This window comes from Mirounga leonina, unplaced genomic scaffold, assembly GCF_011800145.1.
Source record: "Mirounga leonina isolate KUSES-001 unplaced genomic scaffold, KU_Mleo_1.0 Mir_173, whole genome shotgun sequence".
Classification (NCBI taxonomy): domain Eukaryota; kingdom Metazoa; phylum Chordata; class Mammalia; order Carnivora; family Phocidae; genus Mirounga; species Mirounga leonina.
Genome location: NW_023270447.1, coordinates 18,296,518 through 18,321,199, shown reverse-complemented (window position 1 = coordinate 18,321,199; position 24,682 = coordinate 18,296,518). Strand labels below are relative to the sequence as shown.

Below are 24,682 nucleotides of genomic sequence, written 5' to 3'. Positions count from 1 at the left end.
AGAAATACAAAGGATCATAAGAGATTATCATGAACATTTATACACCAACAAATTGGACAACCTAGAAAAAAGGGATAAGTTCCTAGAACTTACAACCTACCATGAGGTTATGAAAAAACAAAGTCTGAACAGACCAGTAACAAGTAAAGAGATTGAATTAGTAATCCAAACCTCCCCCCAAATAAAAGCCTAGGACCTGGTGGCTTCACTGGTGAATTCTACCAAACTTTTAAAGAAAAATTAATACCAAACCCTTCCAAAACATTGAATAGGAGGGAACACTTCCAGACTAAAGGGAGAAATAGATAGCAATGCAATAATTAAAAGTAAGGGACTACAATACCCCATTTCCAACAATGGATAGATCGTTCAAACAGAAAATCATCCAACACATTCTTTTCAAGCACACATGAAAAGACCAGCATACCCTGATACTAAAGCCAAGACAAGGACACTACAAGTAAAGAAAATTATAGGCCAATATCCTTGATGAATACAGATGCAAAAGTCCTCAACAAAATCCTAGCAAACAGAATTCAATAGCACATTAAAAGGATCAGACACCATGATCAAGTGGGATTTATCCCTAGTATGCAAGGATGGCTCAACATATGCAAGTTAATAAATGTGATACACCACATTAACAGAATGAAGGATAAAAATCATATGATCGGGCGCCTGGGTGGCTCAGTCGTTAAGCGTCTGCCTTTGGCTCAGGTCATGATCCCAGGTTCCTGGGATCGAGTCCCACATCGGGTTCCCTCCTCGGCGGGAAGCCTGCTCTCCCTCTCCCACTCCCGCTGCTTGTGTTCCTGCTCTCGCTATCTCTGTCTATGTCAAATAAATAAATAATAAAATCTTTAAAAAAAAAAAAAATCATATGATCATCTTAATGGGTGCAGGAAAAGGATTTGACAGAATTCAATACCTTTTCATGCTAAAAACTCTCAACACATTAGGCACAGAAGGAATGTACCTCAACATAATAAAAGCCATATATGACAAACCCACAGCTAACACCACACTCAATGGTAAAAAGCTGCAAGTTTTTCCTTCAAGATAAGGAACAAGATAAGGATGCCCATTCTCACCACCCTTATTCAACATAGTATTGGAAGTCCAAACCATGACAATTGGGCAAGAAAGAGAAATAAAATGCATCCAAATTGGAAAGGAAGAGCTAAAACTGTTTGCAGATGACATGATATAGAAAACCCGAAAGACTCCACCAAAAATGTGTTAAAAACTAATCAATGAATTCAGTACAATTGCAGGATACAAAATCAATATACAAAAATCAGTTGCATTTTTATATACTAACAATGAACAATCAGAAAGATACATTAAAGAAACAATCCCATTTACAATAGCTTTAAGCAATAAAATAGGAACAAATTTAATCAAAATGGTAAAAGATCTGGGGCACCTGAGTGGCTCAGTTGGTTAAGCATCTGACTCTTGATTTTGGGTGAGGTCATGCTCTCAGGATCATGAGATCACACTGGGCGTGGAACATGCTTAAGGTTCTCTCTCTTCCTCTCCCTCGCCCCTCCCCTTCACACATGCACATGCTTTCTCTCTCTTAAAAAAAAAAAAGGTAGTAAAAGATCTGTGATCTGTACACTGAAAACAAAAACATTGATGAAATAAATTGAAGAAGACACAGTAAATGGAAAGATATACCATATGGATTAGAAGAATTAATTCTACTAAAAGGTCCATATAACCGAAAACTATTTACAGATTCAATGTATCCCTATCAAAATTTCAATTGCATTTTTCACAGAAATGGAAAAACAATCCTAAAATTCATATGGAATCACAAAAGACCATGAATAAATACAACTGTCTTGAGCAAAAAGAATAAAATTGGAGGCATCACACTACCTGATATCACATTATACTACAAAACTATAGTAATCAAAATAACATGGCATTGGCATAAAAACCAAAGGAGCAGAATAGAGACCCCAGAAATAAATCCACACATTTATGGTCAACTGATATTTGACACAGATGCCAAGAATACACAATGGGGAAAGGACAGTCTCTTCAATAAATGATGTTGGAGAAACTGGCAGAGGAATGAAATTGGACCCTTATCTCACTCCACATACAAAGAGCAACTCAAAATGGATTAAAGACTTAAACGTAAGGCTTCCAACAATAAAACTATTAGAAGAAAATGTGGGTGACAAGCTCCTTGAGATTGGTCTGGGCAATGATTTTTTTGGATTTGACCTTAAAAGCACAGGCAACAAAAGGAAAAATAGACAGGTGGGACTCTATCCAACTAGAATCTTCTGCACGGCAAAGGAAACCATCAAAGTGAGAACTGACAACCTACAGAACAGGAGAAGATATTTGCATACCGTATATCTGATAAGAGGTTAATATCCAAAATATATAAGAACTCAACTCAATAGCAAGAAAACAACGCAGTAAAAAAAAAAATGGGGAAAGAACCTGAATATATATTTTTCCAAAGACATACAAATGGCCAATGGTTGTATAAAAAGGTGCTCAACATCACTAATCATCAGGAAGAAGCAAATCAAAACCACAATGAAATATCACCTTACACCTGTTGGGATGACTATTATCGAAAAGGACCAGAGATAGCAAGTGTTGCTAAGGGGGTGGAGAAAAAGGAACTCTTCTACACTGTTGGTGGGAAAGTAAACTGATAACAGCCATTATGAAAAACCATATAGAGATTCCTCAAAAAATTAAAAATAGATCTACTATATGATTCAGCCACCCCACTTCTGGGTGTAGAGCCAAAGGAAATGAAATCAGAATCTTGAAGAGATATCTGCACTCCCTTGTTTAGTGGCATTATTCACAATAACCAAGATATGGAAACAACCTGAGTCCACCGATGGATGAATGGATACAGTAGATGTGGGATACACACATACACACAGAGGATGGAATATTATTCAGCTCCAAGAAAGGAGGAAATGCTGCCATTTGCGATAATACTGATGAACCTGGAGGACATTATGCTAAGTGAAATAAGTCAGACAGAGAAAGACAAATGCTGTATGGTCTCACTTATATGTAGAATCCAAAAAAAACCCAAAAAACAAAAACAAGAAAAAAACCCAAAATAACAAAACAAAACAAAACAAAAAATGTCAAACTCAGAGAAGCAGAGTGTAGAAAGGTGGTTGCCAGGGTTGGGGTAGTTGACGGGGGTGGAGTGGGGAGATACTGGCCAAAGGGCACAAAGTTGCTATCAGGTAGGAAAAACAGGTCTAGAGGTGTAGTAGATAAGCAGGTTGACTATACTTAATAAAACCGTACTGAACACTGGGAATACGCAAGAGAGTAGATATGAAGGGCAGTCATCACACACATAAAAAATGACAAGTAGGTGAGGATATGTTCATCAGCCTGCCGGCAGTAATCATTTCACTATGAGTATGTATATCAAATCACCACGTTTTTTGCCTTAAATGTATACAATTTTTATTTAAAAGTATATACATTTTTTTTAAAGATTTTATTTATTTATTTGACAGAGAGAGACAGCGAGAGAGGGAACACAAGCAGGGGGAGTGGGAGAGGGAGAAGCGGGCTTCCCGCGGAGCAGGGAGCCCAAAGCGGAGCTCTAGGGGTTCAGTCCCAGGACCCTGAGATCATGACCTGAGCCGAAGGCAGACGCTTAACAACTGAGCCACCCAGGTGCCCCCAAAAGTATATAAATTTTTAAAAGAAGAAAAGAAAGCCAGTTCAGAGCAAAGCTAAGTGATACAGATGTAGGATAAAGGATGAGGTCAGAGGGGAAGGTGTTTTATTTAGGGGCATACAAAGGAAGAGTGGGGAAGATCATGTAGAGCCTATAGATTGTTATAAGGAATTTGGTTTTTCATCTGAGCAGGAAGGGGAGCCATCAGAAGATTTTGAGCAGATTAGTAAAATTATCTGATTTACATTTTAACACACTTCTCCATTGGAAAAGACTGCAGGGAGGCGGCCGCAGGAAGACCAACTGGGAGGCCCAGTAGCTCAGGCTCAAAAGTCAGGAGACTTCAGGAGATGGCGAGGAATGAGTAGCATTTATACATATTGCGAAGGAGGAACTGACAGGATCCACTGCTGACAGATCCATCGAGACACTTGAGAGAAAGGGAGGAGTCAAAGAGGAATGAAAGTGAGTTAATATATGTAAAATGCTTAACATGGTGCCTGATAAATAGAAACCAGTGGGGATGTCTGGGTGGCTCAGTCGGTTAAGCGTCTGCCTTCGGCTCGGGTCATGATCCTGGGGTCCTGGGATGGAGCCCCGCATCGGGCTCCCTGCTCAACGGGGAGTCTGCTTCTCTCTCTGCCCCTCCCCCTGCTTGTGGGTTCTCTCTCTTTCAGTCTCTCTCTCTGTCCCTCCGACAAATAAATAAATAAGATCTTTAAAAAAACAAAAAATAAATAGAAACCAGTGAATCAATTTCAGCTATTATTATTGTTATTCTTACCGCCTCCCGTTACACATGTCATGGAAGGTAATGTATGGAGCCTGCAAGTAGTACCTAACATATAAGGTGTTCATAAAACTATTAAACTCTGAGAGATAAGTCCCAGCAGGAGTTTGTGGCCCCATCGCAAGGCTGGGTGGTGGGCAGGTGAAGAAACATTAAGCCTTGGAGACAAATTAAATGACTTATCTAGGTCCTTCCTAAGGTTGTTGAGTAAAATCAGTAAGTGGCCATACTCTACCTCACCCAGGACTTAGAATTTTAGTTATCTTCCGAGGTACTATTTTTGTAACATGTACTATGTATTTTTAGTAAAATCAAATTCATATTTAATGCAGAGAATTTAGAAAATGTAAAGGAAAAAAATTTAAACTACCCAGGAATAATATCACTCTAATATTTTTCTGAGACATATACATTTTTTAAAAATTAAAACTGGGGTCATACTACACATGCTGCCTGATTCGTGTAACAATACCTTGTTTGTTTGACATTACACTTCCACAGCATCCTTTTCAATGGTATATAATGGATGAATCACAGTTATGGAATCCCTATTGTTCAACACTCAGGCTCTGTCTAATTTTTTGGTATTAAAAGCAGCCCTGTGATGAACATCATTAACAGTATCTTCGCTCACAGCCCTCATCAATTTCCCAGAAGAGCTTCCCAGAAGTGGAGCTGCTAGGTCCAAGTTCATTTGTAAAGCTTTTGTGTTATGGTGCCGCAAACCTAACACTGATTGTCCGGGACACACGTTTTTACAACTAATTGCCCTCCAGGCCCCTGGCCTCCTCCTCAAGGAATGTGACAGAATTATAAACTATGAAGAACTTCAAGTCCTGTCTCTATTTCCTATATGAAGCTGTGAAATAGTTTTACCTCTCGTTCCCAATGCCTCCATTTGCCAAATGAAGCTACAGCACTTTGCTCAAGGCAGTGAAAAATTATCTTTGAAAAGATTATGTCTTCCCAAAGCACACATTATTTAAATGAAAGAATTCTTAGAGACCAGGCCCTGTCCTTAAAATTATCCTTCATCTAGAGAAGCGGGAACAAATCTCCTTTGTCTTCCAAGCCATTTTTTCCTGTTTTATTTTTAATCACATCTGGAACTTTACTGATCTGAGAACTGAGGACAAGGAATCAAACGGCTCAGGACCTAACTGTCCAGGACGGCACACTTTACCCTGCTGTCTAGTGTGAGTGAGCAGTTTTAGCCAGGAGGCCAGGGAGGAGGCAGAGGGCTCTTTCCTCTCAGCCACAAGCCCTTGGCCTGGTGTTGAATAATGCATGTGTTGAACTTTGAGATGGTGGGCTGGGCCAAGCCAGCTGACCCAGGGGGGATACCCCTCACCCTCGCCCCAGACAGGGGAAGGTGGTGTTGGGCCGCCCCCAAAGGGGTCCTAGGAGACAGGAGTGGGCAGAAGGGAGGACGGAAGCAGGGGTGGCAGTGTTCGTAGTAACCATGGGAGCAGCCCTTCCTATACCTCACTCCTGGGCCACCCATGAGCCTGAGACCCGAGTGAGTCGACATCATTGGGCATCCAACTTGTCTGCCTCTGGCTGACAAAGCGGTCCCCACAGAGTAAGCCAAATTTCCTCATCATGGTTGAACTGAAGCCATTTACTTGGATGAAGCAGAACTGGAGTCCAGCACTGGACTTTTACTTTGTCCGGGTCACATGACCTCTGAGGACTTGCTGGATAGCAGTGCTTCCCCAATACACTGAGAGTCACCCCAGAGCTCCTAGGCCATGAACTTCACAAACCCTGAGCAAATTATGTGAGGCATGGGAAGAAGGCTCCCTAGCCAAAACTCGGAAGTCTCTAGGCATTCTCTTGGTAGACACATTTGGATTCCCCTGGAAAACCTCTGAGCTCACCCAAGGCACATGGCTTTCACGGTACTCCAAAGGGACCCACAGTTGCTTTTTTTCTGGGTGGAGACCGGAGGCACTTGCTTGCATGAGGTCATCTCACCCAAGGAGCGCAGCACATGGCTCCTCGGACGGCAGAGCTGCCATCCTTTCCTGAAAAGTGCCCAGGACCCTCCCCTTCGGGTTCTCCCATGGACCGTGTTCTGGGGGTATCACTCCTTGAAGTGCAACCAGTGGCCCTGAATGTGACCCGAGTCCTGTGGAGACCCAGAGACTAGAGGTCCGGGCAGCCGCAGGCACACGTGTCATCATGACCTCAGGGGTCCGCCCTCAGGCAGGCCGGCTGGATGTCACAAAAATTAATTAAATCATTTAAATTGACTGTTGGGGTGTTAACCCACAGCAGGCACTGACACTTCCTCAGACTTTGAGGGCAGTGAGAGCTAATCTGAGTCATTGTAAGATGGGTCCCGGTGGAATCCAAGGAGAAGCAGGGAGGTGCAAGTCTGGCCCACTCCCCGCTGAGTCATAGCAGGCCTCCCTCTGGGGGGGTCCCTCAGACGTGGGTACTCCTTCTCCCCTGTGGGGGGGCTCACAGCCCACAGCAGTTCACCCTCCTGCATGGGAGGGCAGAGTGAAGCCTACTCAGGAATCACCCAGCTGGAGGGAGGGGACAGCAACTCTTTCTTGGTTGGTTTTATTCCCATTTCGAGTAGATGTCATTTTCTTCCTCCATCTCCTTCTCCTCCTTTCTTTTCCTTTTCTTTGCTTTCTCTTTTCCCACATCCTACTTGGGAAGGAGGAGTTGGCGAAACTCAATTCCCCAACAGGTAGATGAACATGGTACTTATATTCCAGAAAAATCAGAACAACCTAAGAATTGTTTGGAAAGAATCCGCTATCATATCATATATATTATCACATACACAGAGATACACATCAGGAAAATCACCATTGTTTAACTTGTTGATACTTTCTTTGTGGTCTAGTTTCGTTTTTTGTTTGAATTATAGGAGCGCTCATGGGAATAAACAGCATCATCTTTTCTGAAGTTGGAGCCATTAAAGTCCTGTGGGCAAGGGTGGTGAGTTTTGAGAAGCTGAGGGCAGGGTTGGTACAGATGGGAGACAAGCTTTCAGACCTAAAGCCATGTCCAAGCACTACAATCGTATCAGGGATTGCTGCTAGATGTGAGAGGTGGCAGCTTCTTTGGGAGGCAGCACTATAGTGTGGGGTCAAAAGCACACACTTTGTGGTCACACAGGCTGAGTTCAAAACCCAGCTCTGACATTTATATCCGGAGTGATCTCAGTGAGTTATGCAGCCTCTCTGAGGATCAATTTTGTCATTCATAAAATAGGTGGTCCTGAGGACTGAATGAGCTCACATGAGTAAGCCACTTGATACATAAGTATTAGTAAATGATAGCTAGTATTTTGCAACATAAATTTTAAAAGCAATTCTGCTGTTATATTAAGACTTGCCACAGAATAAATTATGCCTCCTTTAAAATGTTTTCTCGTATCATTTCATTTTTTAAAATACTTCTGTTTTTAGCAAAATAGAAAGACCTTCTATTTAGGGTTGTTAAATAAGGCAAATAAGCTCTTAGATTAAGAACTTAAACCTCAATACCGGTATAATTTATTAATTTGCTCAGTTGATGGAATTATTATCATCATCATGGAAGCCAATTAAGTTAATACATCAATTTCACCCATAATTTAAACAAAGAACAAAAAAAGATCTAGAAAGAGTGGAAACACTTTCTTACCTAGGCTCTGTTAATTATCAGTTTAAGTTAACTTAGACCCAAAGTTGGAAAGCATGGGAATGGAAAGGTAGCTGACCCACGGTGACAGAGGGGTAGGAAGCTGGGGGAAGGGTTTCCATCTTGGAAAAGACCAAAACAAGAGCTTCCACGGAAGTAAAGATTCACACAGGAAAGGCCTGGAAAACCAAGAGCTAAGTAGAGGGCTCCCACTGTGGTCCTGATCCCCCGATGGTGACTGATAACCCCCATTGTGTCCAGGCCTAGTGTTTCCGGGCAGGAAATCCCAGCCCCCACACGGGGATAAGGCCAGCCTGGGAGCAGGTCCTATGGGGGCATCTCACCACAACTTCTCACTCTCCTGAGCGGGGTCGGGTTCAGGCTCCCTTTCCCAGGACCTCAGGGGTCCGAGAGGTCAGGGCTGGGCAGGCTGGTGTGGAATCCAGCCTCATCTGTGTGGATGTCAGTGGTTAAAGCTGGGCCTGGAAGTGAGAGTGGGGTGCTGGCTGAAGGGAGGGGTGTGAGGAGCGTGAGGGATGAGGAGCAAGAGAGAAGATACAAATGTGAAGTTTCACAAGGTGGCTTATATCTGGAGGACACAGTGAGATCAAGGGTCAGAGCAGAAAGTGATTTGAGGGTTAAGGTAGAAAGAATTCTCTTTCCCTTATATTTTAATTTTTTTCCTGGTTTTAACTTTACACTTTGGCTAATTTGGTTAATAGCTAAGGACAAAATCAATCTTGAGTTACTTCCGTTTACTTCCGAGATAGTGCTTGTGAGCCCTGGGAGGCCCAGCTGAGGCTCTTCTTGGGGTCTTGTTGGTATATCTTAGACACGTGTTTGGACTAGAGTCCCAAGTATGCAGGCATTAAAATGCTTGACCTAGGTTTGCCTCTGCCTGTGCATTTTTAAAGATTGGATAAGAGAATTTGAGAGAATTTTTAATGATAAAAGTAATGATGACAATGATAGTAAGAAACGCATGCAACACTGTTCTAAGTGCTTTAAATGTAAGAACTCATTTAATCCTCATAATAACTCTTTGAGGTAGGAAGTAATATATATATATATATATATATCATCAGTAATATCATGTATGATATATATATATAGACATAGAAACAGAATCACAAGAGTCACATGCGCCACCCACTGAGCCAGCCAGGAGCCCCTCATATCTTAATTTTAAAACAAGAATCAGGGGCACCTGGCTGGCTCAGTGGGTGCACGTGTGACTCTTGATCTCGGGGTTGTGAGTTCAAGCCCCATGGGTTGGGTGGAGAGATTACTTAAAAATAAAATCTTAAAAAAAAAAAGACTAAATGAATAAATGAAACAAGAATTGAAATTTGATAACTTCTTTTTAAAAATCACATTATTTTTTTTCTGATTATAAAATTTATAGTTGCAGGAGCGCCTGGGTGGCTCAGTCGTTAAGCGTCTGCCTTTGGCTCAGGTCATGATCCCAGGGTCCTGGAATCAAGCCTCACATCGGGCACCCTGCTCAGCGGGAAGCCTGCTTCTCCCTCTCCCACACCCCCTGCTTGTGTTCCCTCTCTCGCTGTGCCTCTCTCTGTCAAATAAATAAAATCTTAAATAAAAGAAAATAAAATTTATAGTTGTAGAGAATTTGAAAAAAAAATTTGAAATATCACAAAGAATGAAATTAAAACCACCTATATTCTTGCCATACAGAATAACCACTATTAACACCTTGATGTATTTTCTTCCAGACTTTTTTTCTATGCATAAATATATGTACATTATTGGGCTAATACTCTACAGATTATTTTGTAGCCTGCTTTTTCCCCTGGACAATATATTGATAATGTGTTCTTATGCCATGTGGTGTTCCATCACGGATTCCCCACAATGCCTGATACATACCCAGTGCTCTACCTAGCATTATTAGTTTGAACCCGGCCCTTTTGCCTCAACCATCTAAAGCTCCAGTCCCATCTCTCAATAGTTCTAAGCCTCTCGATTTCCACACTTAAAACATTCTTCTACTCTCCTCCCACCAGCAGCCTAGTAGAGGTCACTGCCTGACCTATTATTGCTGGAGTTGTGCACACTGTCAAGGAAAAAAGAAACTCAAAGTTAACAGGTAACAATACAGAGTTTAGCAGTTTGCCTTCCAAACTGTAGTAGATACTTGATTACTCTTGAAACTTAAGAGTCAACAAAACACAATTGCTTCAGTTTACTCTGGACAAAGAGATTTCCTCAGCGACAGAAAATCCTGCCCTGTGCTTCATATTCCTTAGAGTTCAGTTTACATTTTGAAACTCTAAAACCTCCTGTTACTCTTCTACAAATGGTATCTGCTGTGACCCACACAGTGACCACATCACTAATGCCAAGTGAGAACAGCGGGAGGGGCGCAGGCAGCCTCATGGCAATCCGGGTATTTTCAGTTTCCTGTGTGGTCAGGAGCTACATGAGAACCCAGGATTGCAAAGCAGGGAGGCACTGGGGACAACATTACAGTGCAGTGTTCCCTCTCTCCCCCTGCAAAACATCAGCAGCTTGCTCCCTGCAAAATGTTCATTCTCCTTCCTTGACGGGGCTTTGAGACTAATCTCCTTTTTCACTGTAACTTGTATTATTTAAATGGCAGAATTCAGCCCACTACTGGGCTAGCTGCAGTGGAGATTTGCAAGGTGGGGGCATGCCAACCTTCTAGCATGAAATCACAAGGGACCTCAAATTAGCTTAAAATCTTCTCAGCTATTTATCCTCAGTCTTTTAAAAATGCTGCAAACTGTGGGAAAATAAAAGAGGCTCTCTGTAATCCCCGAATATGATGATGGGGCAGGAAATGTGACTTTGGGGGAATGAAATTGAGGCATAATTGAAGAGGCAGCACGATCTAACAGGTGGAGGATCAGACCAGATTTTCTGTTCCTTCATCCACGACTAGCAGGGTTCTAGAGAGGGCTGGACACTTCACCTGTCGACGCTTTAGTTGTCTTTTTTGTAAAATGAGAATCACACTACTCGGTACTCTCTAAAGTCCTGTACAAGGTTCCGTGAAATATTTTTTAATGTGTTTTTGCACATTTATCAGAATTGAGAAAGCTGATAAATGCGTTTAATAATAATATGTGATGGGCAAAGGGCATGAACAGACAAGTCATTAAAAAAACACACGTAACTAATGAACATTTCAAAGAAGGTCAACCTTACTAATAATTACAATTTTCGACTTATCCAAACAATACATCTTTTTTAAAAACAGCTTATACTAAAGAGGTTTAAAAAAGAGTCCCATGGAGAGTTGAGATAGTCTTGCCTGCTTGGAAGATCATGGAGGTACAGGTAAGCCTCTAAGTCAAGGAGGGGTCTAAGCCGGGGCGGGGCGTGGGGACCTGATGTCCCACAACCTGCCCAGCCTGGTGCTTCGTGGAGACTCCATTGGTTCTGTTTGTTGGGAGCTCTTGCTCCTTCCACTGTCAGCACTGCTTGGTCAGCCACTCACCCCTGACCCTCAGGCCATTTGTTTCGGGGATGCTGGTCAAGCCCTGGTCTGTTCAGTGGAACTCGATCCTGGGATTTTGTCAGAATTATCAGGAAGGGGAGGTGTCTTTCTGCTGGCTGGCACAAATAGCTGTAAGAAAACAGCAGAAAGTAGAATGGTGGGTTGCCAGGAGCCAGGGGTAGGGGTGGGGGGCAGGAAATAAAGAGTTGTTGTTTAATGAGTATAGAGTTCCCATTTTGCAAGATGACAAAGTTTTGGGGATCTGTTGCACAACAAGGTGAATACACACTATGTGAATATACACTACTAAACTGTACAATTAAAATTATGAAGATGGCAAATTTCATGTGTTTTTAATCACAGTTAAAACCTTTTTTAATTACAAAGTAAGAAAGAAAGAAGGAGGGAGGGAGGGAGGGAGGGAGGAAGGAAGGAAGGAAAGAAGGAAAGAAGGAAAGAAGGAAAAGAAAACAGAGGGGCCAGGAAGTCCTGTGCCCCATGAAGAGGGCCTAACTAAAAACAGAGCCAATACAGGGAAAGCGAAGCTGAGAAATTGAGTCCTGATAACTTTGTATGAGCTCCTGAATCCAGTCATGCCTGAAGCTGGTCCTATCCATGGACTTTTTATGTCATTATTTTGGAAATAATACATGTACAAGGTTTTAAAAGTCCAATCATATTACAAGGTTTATAAACAACAACTACCGAAGTCCCCTGTCTACTCCTTCCATTTCCTTTATCTTCCTCTTAAGTGTTTTCTGCTACTTTGTATGGTATTTATTTCCATATTTCTAACCAGTAGGGTTATACTGCTACCTCCCAAGTCAATACTTCCACATACGATCTGCTGACTTTTTATACAGAAGATGAGGATTTAGCTCTATCGCTTATTATCCTTCATCCTACTTCATCCTTCCAAAATAGATATATTTTTTAAAGATTTTATTTATTTATTTGAGAGAGATAGAGAACACGAGTCAGGGGGAATGGGGAGCGACAGAGGGAGAAGGACAAGCAGACTCCCCACTGAGCAGGGAGCCCGATGCGGGACTTTATCCCAGAACCCTGGGATCCTGACCTGAGCCAAAGGCAGATGCTTAACCGACTGAGCCACCCAGGCACCCTGCCTGGTATTTTTTTAAGTTTTGGTTAAATCACTATTTAGTTTTCCTCTTACTATGAAATGTCACATGATTACATTTCCTTCTTTCACTGGTCTTTCTAGAGGTAATACTTTCCTCCCCTTTTACCCATTGCTCATTTTTCACTATCATAATTTCTTCCTACAGTTACAAAAGCATTGTAAAACCCTCTGAATTCAACCTCCTTTTTCAGCTAAACGTCTGATATTCTTTCAGTTCCTTTTGTTCCTACAGATATTCCCTCCTGGAGACTTCCATCTGCCTGTTTCAGTCTGGACTAGTTAACCTCCAGACCTGCTGTGAGGCTTCCTTGACTTTCTTTTCAGCACTTCCTGTGGCAGACAACAACTTGTCCCTCAAAACTGATGCTTTTTCTTCCTAAGCACAAAGCTAGAGGATTAGTTTATCAGTTTTAGCTGATGGAATGTGAGCAGAAATGACGCCCACCACTTACAGACCTGATCCAGAAAACCCTCTAGAGAGCTCCTCTTTCTCTTCCCCAGGCTGACATTGGAAGCTACGCACTAAAGATGGCGGAGTCTTTGTCTGCTGCACCCAGAATAACTTTGTGGAGCAGACACCCATCCCACTCTGCCATCTTTTATCACCGATTGCATTTTATAAACAAGAGATCATTTTTCGTATTGTTTAATTATTCCTTTTTATAGCATCTGTTTCTCATTCTAATAATGCAACATCATCTGTTATCTCTTTGAGGACATTGAAGGATTTTTGTTGTTTTGTTTTGTTAGTTTCCTTTTGCTTCCTGCACTCTGTTTCCTCCAGGTTCTTTTGCCATCTATCTGCTTTCATAACTGTCTTTCAATTTGAGTTTTTCCCCAAGTATATGAGTATCATCATTGACTTTCTGACCATATTTGAGAGTGAGGCACTAAAAAACTGATTAAAAGCTATGTGACCACAGGTGAGGTATATTGCCTGGTGATCTGCATGCAAGTGATAAGGTGACTGGCTGGCCTTTTTAGTTGAGAACCCTCAGATCTCAGTATGGTAGGTTTTTTTTCTCTTGGGCCGGCCAATCTCCCTAGAGATGAATTTCCTGTCTAGACTCCTGCTGGGTCTCCATAAGCCCAAGTGTGGGAGTTCTGTGAACTGAGCTGGGGGTGGGGGGTGGGGGTTGGAGGTCTCACCATTCTGAATATGGAATTACCCCTGTTTTCAGAAGATTGTCCCCACCTTTTGCAGTTTCAGGGGCCTCCTCTACCCCTTGCCATATCTACTGTCTCAGGGACCGGAATGTTTCTGGTTAATCCACCACAGTAAACCTTCAGTCCTCTCCAAGGCTGGGGAGAGGTAGGAACCTCCTCATATATACTTGGAGACAATGTCTCTGTTTTCAGCCCCACGCCTCCCCCCCCCCCCCCCCAGAGGCTCCTGCACTGCCACTTCCTGAGCCTCTCCCGGGCTCTGTGGTGTGAATGGGCTTGATACTCCTTTGAATCTCTTTGTAATGAGTATTGGGACACACCGCCCTGACGCTCCCATTTTGACCGATGCTCTCATTTCCTTGCTGCTGGGCTGGTGAAGGCTTACAGCTGAGTTCCTTCCCAGGGATCGGCCCTGGATGAAGGGACAGACTCACCCAGAGGTATCTCCCTTCCAGGGTCAGCCACATCCAATGACTGGTCCGTGAAGGTGTACAAAGGTCTGAAGCCTTGGCCTCCATTTGGGACCCCTCCGAAGAGCTTCCAGTGAGGTCAGCTGAGACCGCTGTGACTGACTCTCTGCACAGCCGTGTTTCTCCCGCCCTTCTGCAGGTGTATCTCCCAGAAACTTCCTGTAGTACATCCCCGTCTCGGGGTCTGCTTCACGGAGAACCCAATCTAAGACACCCCCAGCTCTCTTGTGCTTTCATCTGATTTTCATATTTTAAGAATTTCTTGGCATTTCTCATTTGCTATTGTCTCCTCTTTTCTGTTTATATCTGTTTTTTTCTCCTCTGCTCTCATTCTGGTGATATTTTTACAAGGCATCTGGGATGAACACATGTATTCAATCTATCGTGTTGAACCAGAAGTGTGAAAACATATTCATAACACCATGGAAAATATAAACCCAGCCTTCTATAGGCCATGTGAAAATTATTAAAATTAACTCCGTTTTTTTTTTGAGAACCATTTGAGATGGAATGTTAAATGGGAAACCACAGGGTAAATGTGACAGATTCAGATCATCAGTGAAAAAGCTAAAGAGTAGCCCAGATGCTCTCCTGACATACCCTTACCCCACCTCTAGACTCTGCTCCCCTCCCCTTCCTGGAAGAGGCCACTAAATCCACACCAAGCTCTGACTAGCGTTCTCTTTCCTCTCCAGGCCTTTGCACATGTTGTTTTCCTGGCCAGAAATGCCCTTCCCTCATTTCATCTGGGCAAATCCTCCTAATCTTGTGGAATCCAGCAGAGAACACCATCAAGCTCCACACCCAGCATCAGGTCAGGTACCACCCTGGTGTATCCAAAGCACCCCACATCTACCTTCATAACATCACTTCAACACCAGGAGTATAATTGCCTGTGACTTTGAGCTCCCTGAGCATAGGAACTGAGCATTTTTCATCTCTTTAGAACTAGCACTTCCCACAGTACCTGGCACATAGTAGACGCTCAATCGTGTGTGTGGAATAAATGAGCAAATAAATGGATCATTGGATAGATGATTCAAACAGGCTTTCCCTGGGGGTCGGTCATAGAGGAGCAAGCCCTCATGCTTGGGGAGAAAAGAAGACTTGGAGTCTATCCAAGCCCTCACCCACACCTTGATGAACCAGAGCCTAGAGGCACCAAAGCAAAGGAATCATTATAACCAAGTGCTAATTGGTCTGGGTTGGCAGAAATGGGGGGTGGGGGGGAAGATATCAGACTAGCTATTTTGGAGTACTGATCCTAAAAAGGCAGAAAAAGGGAGACCACACATAAAAATCATTATTACCAACCTGACATGGCAAAAGCTTACAAAAAGGAACCTCTCTAAGAGCCTGTAATATCAACAACAGCATTACTACTAATACATATTTCAGGAATTTCTTAAAAATCTGTATGTTTTATCTCATTTTATCTTCACAATAGTCTTAGGAGTTACAAGCTTATTTATAATCTACTATAGATAAGGAAACCAAGCTACAGAAAATTTGCCCCAGGCCATTCCGCTGGGAAGTGAGAGTGTCAGGATTTGAATCCAGACAGTCCCTTAACCACAGGACAATAGCCCCCACTCCTCCCATTTCCAGATCTCACCCACTCAATGCCTACCCCAGGTTGACAGAAAGGAAATCCACCCTTTCGATAGAACAGCAATATTTCTGCCTTGGGAGCATTCCCAGCTGTGTTCAGTGCCCTAGCCCAGGTATCACAGAATTTAGGTGGAGAGAGCTGGGAAGGAGAAGGACCCAGTGTGAGGGTGCTTTTACCCTCATCCCTCAACAAATGAATTGGGAGAAAGAATCAGCCCAGAGAACAAGGGGGAGAAAAGAATCTCTGGAAGCAGAGCCAACCAGCTGTGCCTCACTGCAGAGCTGTCCCCTCCAGGCCTGGCCACGGGGACTTGGTGGTCTGCTCTCAGCTGATGGGCTTGGGTTTATGGACCCAGGAAGAAGGGGCCAATAGCAGCAGGGAGCGAGTCAGAGCCAGTGACTCACCCCACATGGGGCCGGAGGTTCAGGAACACATCACAAGATGCTGAGACACGTCTCAAACCCTTGCCAGCTGAGTCCATCTGGAACATGAGTTCTGAGCATGAAGGAGTGGGGAGACGAGGGGAGGAGTCCTAGCCCTGCGGGTCACCGACAGCTGACTCAGAGCTGACTTCCAAGGCCAACTGGGATGGCCCGGCCCGTCGCGGACCGTCCCCATAGTGCTGTGAGAGGTCATGAGAGGCGCCGGGGTGCACCTCCAGATAGTTTCCCAAGGAGGGAGGCAAAGCGGCTCCTCTGACGTCCTGCGGCTCCGTACCCATCCCCCTCAGATCTCCTTTCCCTGTCAGGGCCCTCTGTTTTCTCAGGACTGCCCACCCCTAAATGTGGGCGGCATAAGAAAGGAACCGCCACCAAAAATCCCTGGGGGCCGGCTTGTTGCTGTTCCTCTGAATCCTTTCAAAGGATTCAAAGCAAGGCCATGAAATCGTTCCCACTTGCCTAAGCAGAGCTTTCACACTTGTAATTATTGAATCTGTGAAGTTGGATTATTTATTTCATGCCTGTCTTTCCCACCAGGCAGTCAGTTTCACCAGGGGCGGTTTAGTCTTGTTCTCCAGCGCCTGGGAGAGCGCCCAGTACACAGTTGGTGCTCAAAACGTGTTGGATAAGTGATGAACTGTGCATGATTTATTCCAGCCCTTAGAGGTTAGTACGAACCAACCCCCCCACCCCCACGTCTCCCCCTCCGCGGACCGGCCTTCGGATGCATCAGATACTCTGGTTGCCCGGTCCCCCGCTGACCGGGGCCTGGTTCTGCATCTGCTGAGACGGTAATTAAAGCTCCCCCAAGAGCCTGAGAGCTCGAGCCCAGGTCACGTGGCTCGGGCCCCAGTTACAGCTCAGGTGTCAGGGGCGGGGCCGGGCTGGGCTGGGGTGGGGGTGGGGGGGCTGGACTGGGAGGGCAGGATCTCTGGAAATCATTTGGGGACTGAACGACACGGATGAAGAATTTGAGAAGTTGGGGAATCAGCTTTTGAAAGGAAATGTCAGTAACTCAGGGGAAAAAACGAGGATGAAGGGCGAGCTCCTTGGCTATGAGAAAGTGTACTGGCTCCCAGTCAAACTGGCCCTCTTCCAGATTTTTATTTCTGGTGTTTGGTGGTTAAATTAAAAAAAGCCCATAAACTTAACTCCAGTTAGGAAAAAATACAACTATTTCAAATATTGATCCTGAATAATCCCTTCAAACCAGGCAGTGTTGGGGGGTGGGGAGACCACCCGGTGTGCAGAAAGGGAGGGGCCCAGTGGGGCCAACCACAGTCCGGGCTGCTGAATTGGAATAGCACATCCCCTGCTCTGGGCACGGATTTTATTGGTCACCTACCCACCTACCCACCTCGCATTGGATTTTAAGGACCAAGGGACGGAAAGTCAAAGTCAGTTTGCAGGCATGTAGCTTCCAGCAATGATTCTCAACCTTTCTACACCGCGCACGTGCTAACGTTTATATTTGACATTAGGTGACTCTTCCTCTCTAGGCAGAAATTATTTTTAACTTGGAAATGAATTTCAAATAATTTTATCGGATCAATAAAAACGTTACAAATACCAAATAGAAAAACTGGGAAGGGATGTGAACTAGCAGTTCACTAAAGGAAAACAAACACCTGAAAAGATGTTCATCCCCAACAGTTGTCAAAGAAATACAATTAAAACAATGAGAAACCCTGTTGAGCCTTTCCAGATTAAAAGAAATAATATTATTTGCAAATTTTAACTTTTGAAAACCCAGAATCAACCAGAAGACTACAGAACTGAGATCTCAGTCAAGTGACTAGTCACAATATTCTTGTTAAAAAGCATATAATAGGGGCTCCTGGGTGGCTCAGTCATTAGGCATCTGCCTTCGGCTCAGGTCATGGTCCCAGGATCCTGGGATAGAGTCCCACATCGGGCTTCCTGCTCAGCGGGAAGCCTGCTTCTCCCTCTCCCACTCCCTCTGCTTGTGTTCCCTCTCTCGCTCTCTCTCTGTCAAATAAATAAATACTTTTAAAAAGCATATAATACTTATATATATAAATATATGTGTATGTGTGTGTATATATATATATTTCTTCCCAAACACCCACAATAACCAGCTATAAAATGCAATGGAAAAAAAAGAGTTCATTCACAGTAGCAAAACAACAAAATTTAAAAAGTCCAGTAATATAATAAGAAATGAGGACCTGTATAAAGAAAAGCATTCTGCTTTATTGCGGGACAATGAAAACAAAGACCCAGGGCGCCTGGGTGGCTCAGTTGGTTAAGCGACTGCCTTCGGCTCAGGTCATGATCCTGGAGTCCCTGGATCGAGTCCCGCATCGGGCTCCCTGCTCAGCAGGGAGTCTGCTTCTCCCTCTGACCCTAACCCCTCTCATGTGCTCTCTCTCATTCTCTCTCTCTCAAATAAATAAAATCTTAAAAAAAAAAAAAAACAAAGACTCATACACCTGAAAATATCCAGAAGAATTAAAGATTTAAATGTAAAATATTAAATCATAAAAGTCCTGGAAGAGAATGTGCATACTCATGTAATTCTGAGATAGGAAAGCCCTTCTATGGATGACCCCAAAGGCAGAAACCATTAGTGAAAAGTTCAATAAATATGGTAATATCCAAGAAAAAAGATTAGTTTCAGTATGTTGATAAATACCATAAACCAAACTAAAAGGCAAATAATAAACTAATGACTATAAATATTAAATATTTTCTCATTGTTAAAAGAAAACATTGCCGGCATACTTTTTGTTATGGAACATTTGTTAATATCCATTCTAAAGGAGTATTTTGGGGGAAAGTGTCAGTAAGACCTGGTTAAGTTCTTATTTCTCATCAGTAAATAACTCTGTGGGCTTTCTTTTAGCTCCTCAAAAACTATCAAGATTTTTGGTCCTTAATGTCCTTCACACATGCTGTTGTCTTTGCTTAAAAAGTAAATATTCATTCTGAGCAGTCATGTCTCATTCTTCTGGCTTGGGCATAAATGGTGTCTAATTCAAGTCATCCCTTACTGTTTATCCCACCAACATGTGTGTTTCCTTTACAGCGTTTATCAAAACCACACCTTGTAATTATAAATGTATTTGTTCATTTGTGACTTCAATACAGAGTAAGATCCTAAGGGCAGCACAGGAAGATGCCTACCTGACAGACTGGCAAAAAGCAGTGTTTGGTACAGAGTTTGGCATAAGCCAGGCAGACAACACATGTTTGTGGGATGAATGAATCAACCAACATTCATCTGGGTGTTGGAGATGTAAGAGAAAATGAAACAGTCCTTGAGTCCTGGAGCTGACATTTCAGACATTGATTGATTGATTGATTGAATATATGGATAGATGAATGAATGAACAGGCTTGGATGAGCCTTTCATGGTAGTATTCTGTAAGGATTGCCTATCTGGTTTTTACCTCTTCTGGGAGGACCAGAACCTCGACCTGAATCATATGGTAGGGTCCAAGTATCTTTATCTACCTTAAACCCTCCCCTAGTCAATACCCACATGCCCAGTCCAAAACCACTGCTGCATTCAAGGAGTGTAGTTCAACAAAGAAATTATTGAGAAGGACTTTCATTTGTTCCTCATGTCTTGATATTCAAGGGAGTCCAGTTCATAACCCCTGCAGGACTTCCCTATCTTTTTTCTCTGTCCCAGTTCCCTCCAGTCACACAAGAACCTAAGTCATCTAAATCAATCTAGACCTTTCCTTTACTAAATCCCCATTCCCTTTCTTTCCCAACAACCCCATTCCCCTCCCTAACTCCCAACACATTCCCATGACCTCTTCCAATCCTAGCTATCTAATGGGACTTGATCCCTTTTTAAGTCCTTTCCATCCCCCTACCTTTTGGTCTGCGTCTCTCCTGTCTTCAGAATTTGTTTTTACCAAAGTCCAGGAATAAGTCTGACTAAGGCATTCTCTTGGAAAGATAGGGGTAAGTGCAAGAGAGCAAAGATCTGGAAATTACTGGAATCTGTTTGGTGGCCCACAAACAGGGATGGGGGGGCATGGGAAAGGAGGAATCTCACTATCCATCATCCATAAAATCCCTACATGCCCATCCTCTTCTGGAATCCCTCCCTTCAGGCCTTGTTATATCTGAACCTTGGCTGCACACTGAGCATTCAGCTGCCCCTGCTCTTAGTCCTGCTATAAAGCCTCTACCAAGAACATTCTCTCACTCTTCTTTAAAACCTCCAGCTCTGAAGCTTATGACATAGGACGATACTACCAAGGAGCTCTCCTTGTTATGGCCTGGTCCCTCCCTGCTTGTTTCTTATAGATCAATCTCTCTCTCACTCGCTCGCTCTCTCTCTCACTCTCATTTCTGTGACAGACCCTGGCTTTCTTATCTCTCTCATCTCCTAAATGTAGGAATGCTCTGGGGGAATTTGACCCCTTCTCTCTCTACACCTAATCCCTAGGTGATGTCATCCAATCCCATCATGGATGGCCCATTTACCCATAAGCTAATAACTCCTAAGTTTTTATCTCTGTACTTGGACCTCTCCTATACTCCAAACTCATATATCAAACTGCCTACTCACATCTCTATCCAAATGTTTAACGGGCATCTCACTCTTAACAGAACTCTTGATTTCCCCCATGTTAAAAATAAAATGACAGAGGGGCGCCTGGGTGGCTCAATTGGTTAAGCGACTGCCTTCGGCTCAGGTCATGATCCTGGAGTCCCGGGATCAAGTCCCGCATCGGGCTCCCTGCTCGGCGGGGAGTCTGCTTCTACCTCTCCCACTTCCCATTTGTGTTCCCTCTCTCGCTGTGTCTTTCTCTGTCAAATAAATAAATAAAATCTTAGGGGCGCCTGGGTGGCTCAGATGGTTGAGCATCTGCCTTCAGCTCAGGTCATGATCCCAGGGTCCCGGGATCGAGCCCCACATCGGGCTCCCTGCTCGGTGGGGAGCCTGCTTCTCCCTCTGCCTCTGCCTCTCTCTCTTTCTCTCTGACTCTCATGAATAAATAAATAAAACATTTTAAAAATAAATAAATAAAATCTTAATAAATAAATAAATAAATAAAACGACAGACCCAAAATGGAGCTGCTTACTTAGCATAAGCTCCACATCTCCAAACCAAGACTTAATTACAGTTTCAGCTCTCTCAGAAATGGAATCTTAAACCAGTCAATCAGGAATTGCCCGATCAGCACTGGTTAGATAATCTGCCTTATGAACCCCTGACATTCCAGCAAGGAAAGTAACCTTGCAACAACCAACCTGCTTTTTTGCCTAGTATTCCTTGTTCCTGCTCCCTTCTGCCTATAAGTCTCATTTTGTGCAACTCCTGGAGCTCCTTTCTATCTGCTAGATTGGATGCTGCCCGATCCATGAATCGTTGAATAAAGCTAATAAGACACTCAGTTGAATTTTGGTTTTTGGGACCCACAAAGCTCCTGTCCTTACAGTTCTTTGCATCCCAGTAAATGTACCTTCCATCTTCTATTGCTCAGCCCCCTAGCCTTAGAGTCATCCTTGACTCCTCTCTCACACCCCACATTCAACCTATCAAATCTTGTCATTCCAGAATCTCCCTACTTCTCACCACTTCCACCATGTTTTCCTGTGTCCAGGCCAGTTCCCTTATGCCTTGATTAGTGCCACAACCTCTGAGGCAGACATCCCGCAGCTTCTCTCCAGTGTGCTATTTATCACTTGGGTTAAGCACAGTGTCCTCTGGGCCCTCCTGAAGAACAGAGCCACGGGGTTTCCCAGGCTCACATAGTGTAGCCACTCCAGCACGGCAACTGCTCTGAGCCTTTTGGTCCCTCTTCCACCATCTGCCACAGCAGTTTTTACATTTCTACTTTGCTTAATTTGGGACATTGCTTTCTCTGAGCAGCACGTTAGCACTACTGCTTAGCGGTCTTACCAGGGTGTTAAATCCTGCATCACAGGAGAATGCTCCCATACCAATAAACCCTCTGCAGCAAGAGGCTCAAAGTGACCCCCATGACCATGCCTCCTGGTATTCACACTCTTGTGTGATCTTTCCCCTCGAGTGTGATCCAGACACGTGCTGAGATATATGGGATTATGCTGCATAAGAGCGTAACATCCTTCTTGCTAGAAGACTGTCTCCCTTGATGGTTTTGAAGAAGCAAGATGCCATGTATTAAACTGACCTAAGGAGAGGGCCATGTGGCAAAGAACTGAGGGTAGCCCCTGGGAAACAGCCAGCAAGAAACTGAGGCTCTCATTACAACAGTCTGCAAGAACCTGAATCCTACCAACCACCATGTGAACTTGGAAGTGGATCCTTCCCCAGCTGAGCTTTCAGATAAGATCCCACCCTTGGCTGACACCTTGATTGCAGCTTTGCAGAGGATCCAGCTAAGCTGTGCTGGAACTCCTGACCTGAAACTGTGAGAAAAATAAATGTGTATTGTTCTAAGGCACTCAGTTTGTGGTAGTACTATTATGCAGCAATAGATAGCTAATACACTTACTCTTATCCAATCTTAGGTTCTGCCCATCATTCTCCCCTTGATCTAGCACTCCCAGGATCCAGTCCCATCACACTCTTCCAGCTTCTATCAGTACACACTGACCAGGTCTTGCAGCTCCTTTCTTCCTTTAGTAGGCCCAGCACTTTGTGACTTTGCCCTAGTTATTGGTTTTAACAACTGTCTGTTACATTTTGCCAGAATCTAGGAGTACTCACCAAATCTCACCACCCCATTCCTACCAAGGCAGTTTCCATTCCTACCAAGAAAGGGCACGTCCATTCTTCCAATCATTTATTTAGGTCAGAAAAATGGTGTCATCCTTGACTTTGCATTTTCTCTCCTACCCTACATCCAATCACTTAGCATCTATTGTCAGATTTTCTTTTGAAATGTGTGCAAAATCTGACCCTTTCCTACCAAATTTGCGGCTCCTATCCTGGCCTAAATCACCACAGTTCTCATCAGTACTTTTGTAAGAGCCACCATTGGTCTTCTCATCTCAGTTTCTTCTCTATAGCCAGAGTGATCCTTGTAAAATGTTAAGATCATATCCTGCAATTCAACACTTTCCAATGGTTTCCTATCTCATCCAGAATAAAATCCAAAGTCCTTGCCAAGACTATAAGACTACGTGCTCTGGCATTCTCCAACCTCTAACTTCCTCTCTTACCTACACATGGCAGCCCCATGGCCTCCTTGCCAGGTCTTCAGCACCCCAATAATACTGCTCCCACCGCAGGCCTTTGCAGTCCTTGTTTCCTCATAGATAGTAAATACACACACACACCACCCACCACCCTGCCTGCCAAACGCACACACTCTCTTTGGGTCTCTGCTCAAATGTGCTCTGTGTGCGTACCTCCTCCCAATATCAAAAAGGCATTTCTTAGCAGCCTAACCTATTCCCAACACTCTAACCTTGCTCTAGTTTTCTGCATAGCATTTGTTTATTGGATTGCTTTCCCCTCTAAAATGCAAGTTCTCTAAAGGCAGGTCTACTGTCCACTGATGTGTCCCCAGCATCTAGAATAGTACCTGATACATACTGAATGTTCAATAAGTATTCGCTGGAGACGCCTGGGTGGCTCAGTCAGTTAAGCATCTATCTGCCTTCGGCTCAGGTCATGATCCCTGGGTCCTGAGATCGAGCCCCACTCAGCAAGGAGTCTGCTTGTTTCTCTCCCTCTGCTCACCCCCCCAAAAATAAATAAATAAAATCTTAAAAAAAAAAAAAAAACCCCAGGAGGCAACAGGTAGCAGCAGAAACTGGTACATAAGCTGCCACTTTTTTGCAGTCTAGGGATTTCCCATCTTGTATTTGTTATTGTCTTATCATCTCATTCAAAATACAGTTCTAAAACCTTATGGCTTCTACCCAGACCAACAAGGTTTATGACACGGCACAACCAAACCCCTTCTTCCTTCCATTTCCCAAACATACATCCACATCCACACCCACACTTAGACTTAGCAAACAAATTCCTCACAGAACACATTAAGCCAACAAAATATATAAAAATCTATATTTACAAAAAGATTAGGAGGAGTTTATGCATTTCACAAAAGGACCCTTTGCTTTGGAAAAGGATTCACCACAAGAATCCTTTAAATAACTACTTCACTAAATGATTTTAAAATAGGACTTGGCTTCAAGCATCTCCCCTAGAAAAAAAAGAAGGCTATATTTATCAAATATCTACTTATGTTCCAGTTACTGGGCCTGTACCATCAACCATTATTTTATTTTATACTGATATTCTGTGACTTAGTG

At 43.5% G+C, this 24,682-nt stretch overlaps 1 protein-coding gene across 1 annotated transcript in view; it reads right to left on the bottom strand.

Moving 5' to 3' along the window:
• Window positions 1–10,913: 10,913 nt before the first annotated feature.
• Window positions 10,914–24,682, bottom strand: part of TGFBR3 (transforming growth factor beta receptor 3) — a 228,297-nt gene continuing 214,528 nt past the window's right edge. Inside the window, exon 17 of the mRNA XM_035018047.1 lies at window positions 10,914–11,739. Within this exon, the coding sequence (XP_034873938.1) occupies window positions 11,699–11,739 (41 nt within the window). The 3' untranslated portion in view covers window positions 10,914–11,698. The remainder of the gene's footprint in view (window positions 11,740–24,682) is intronic.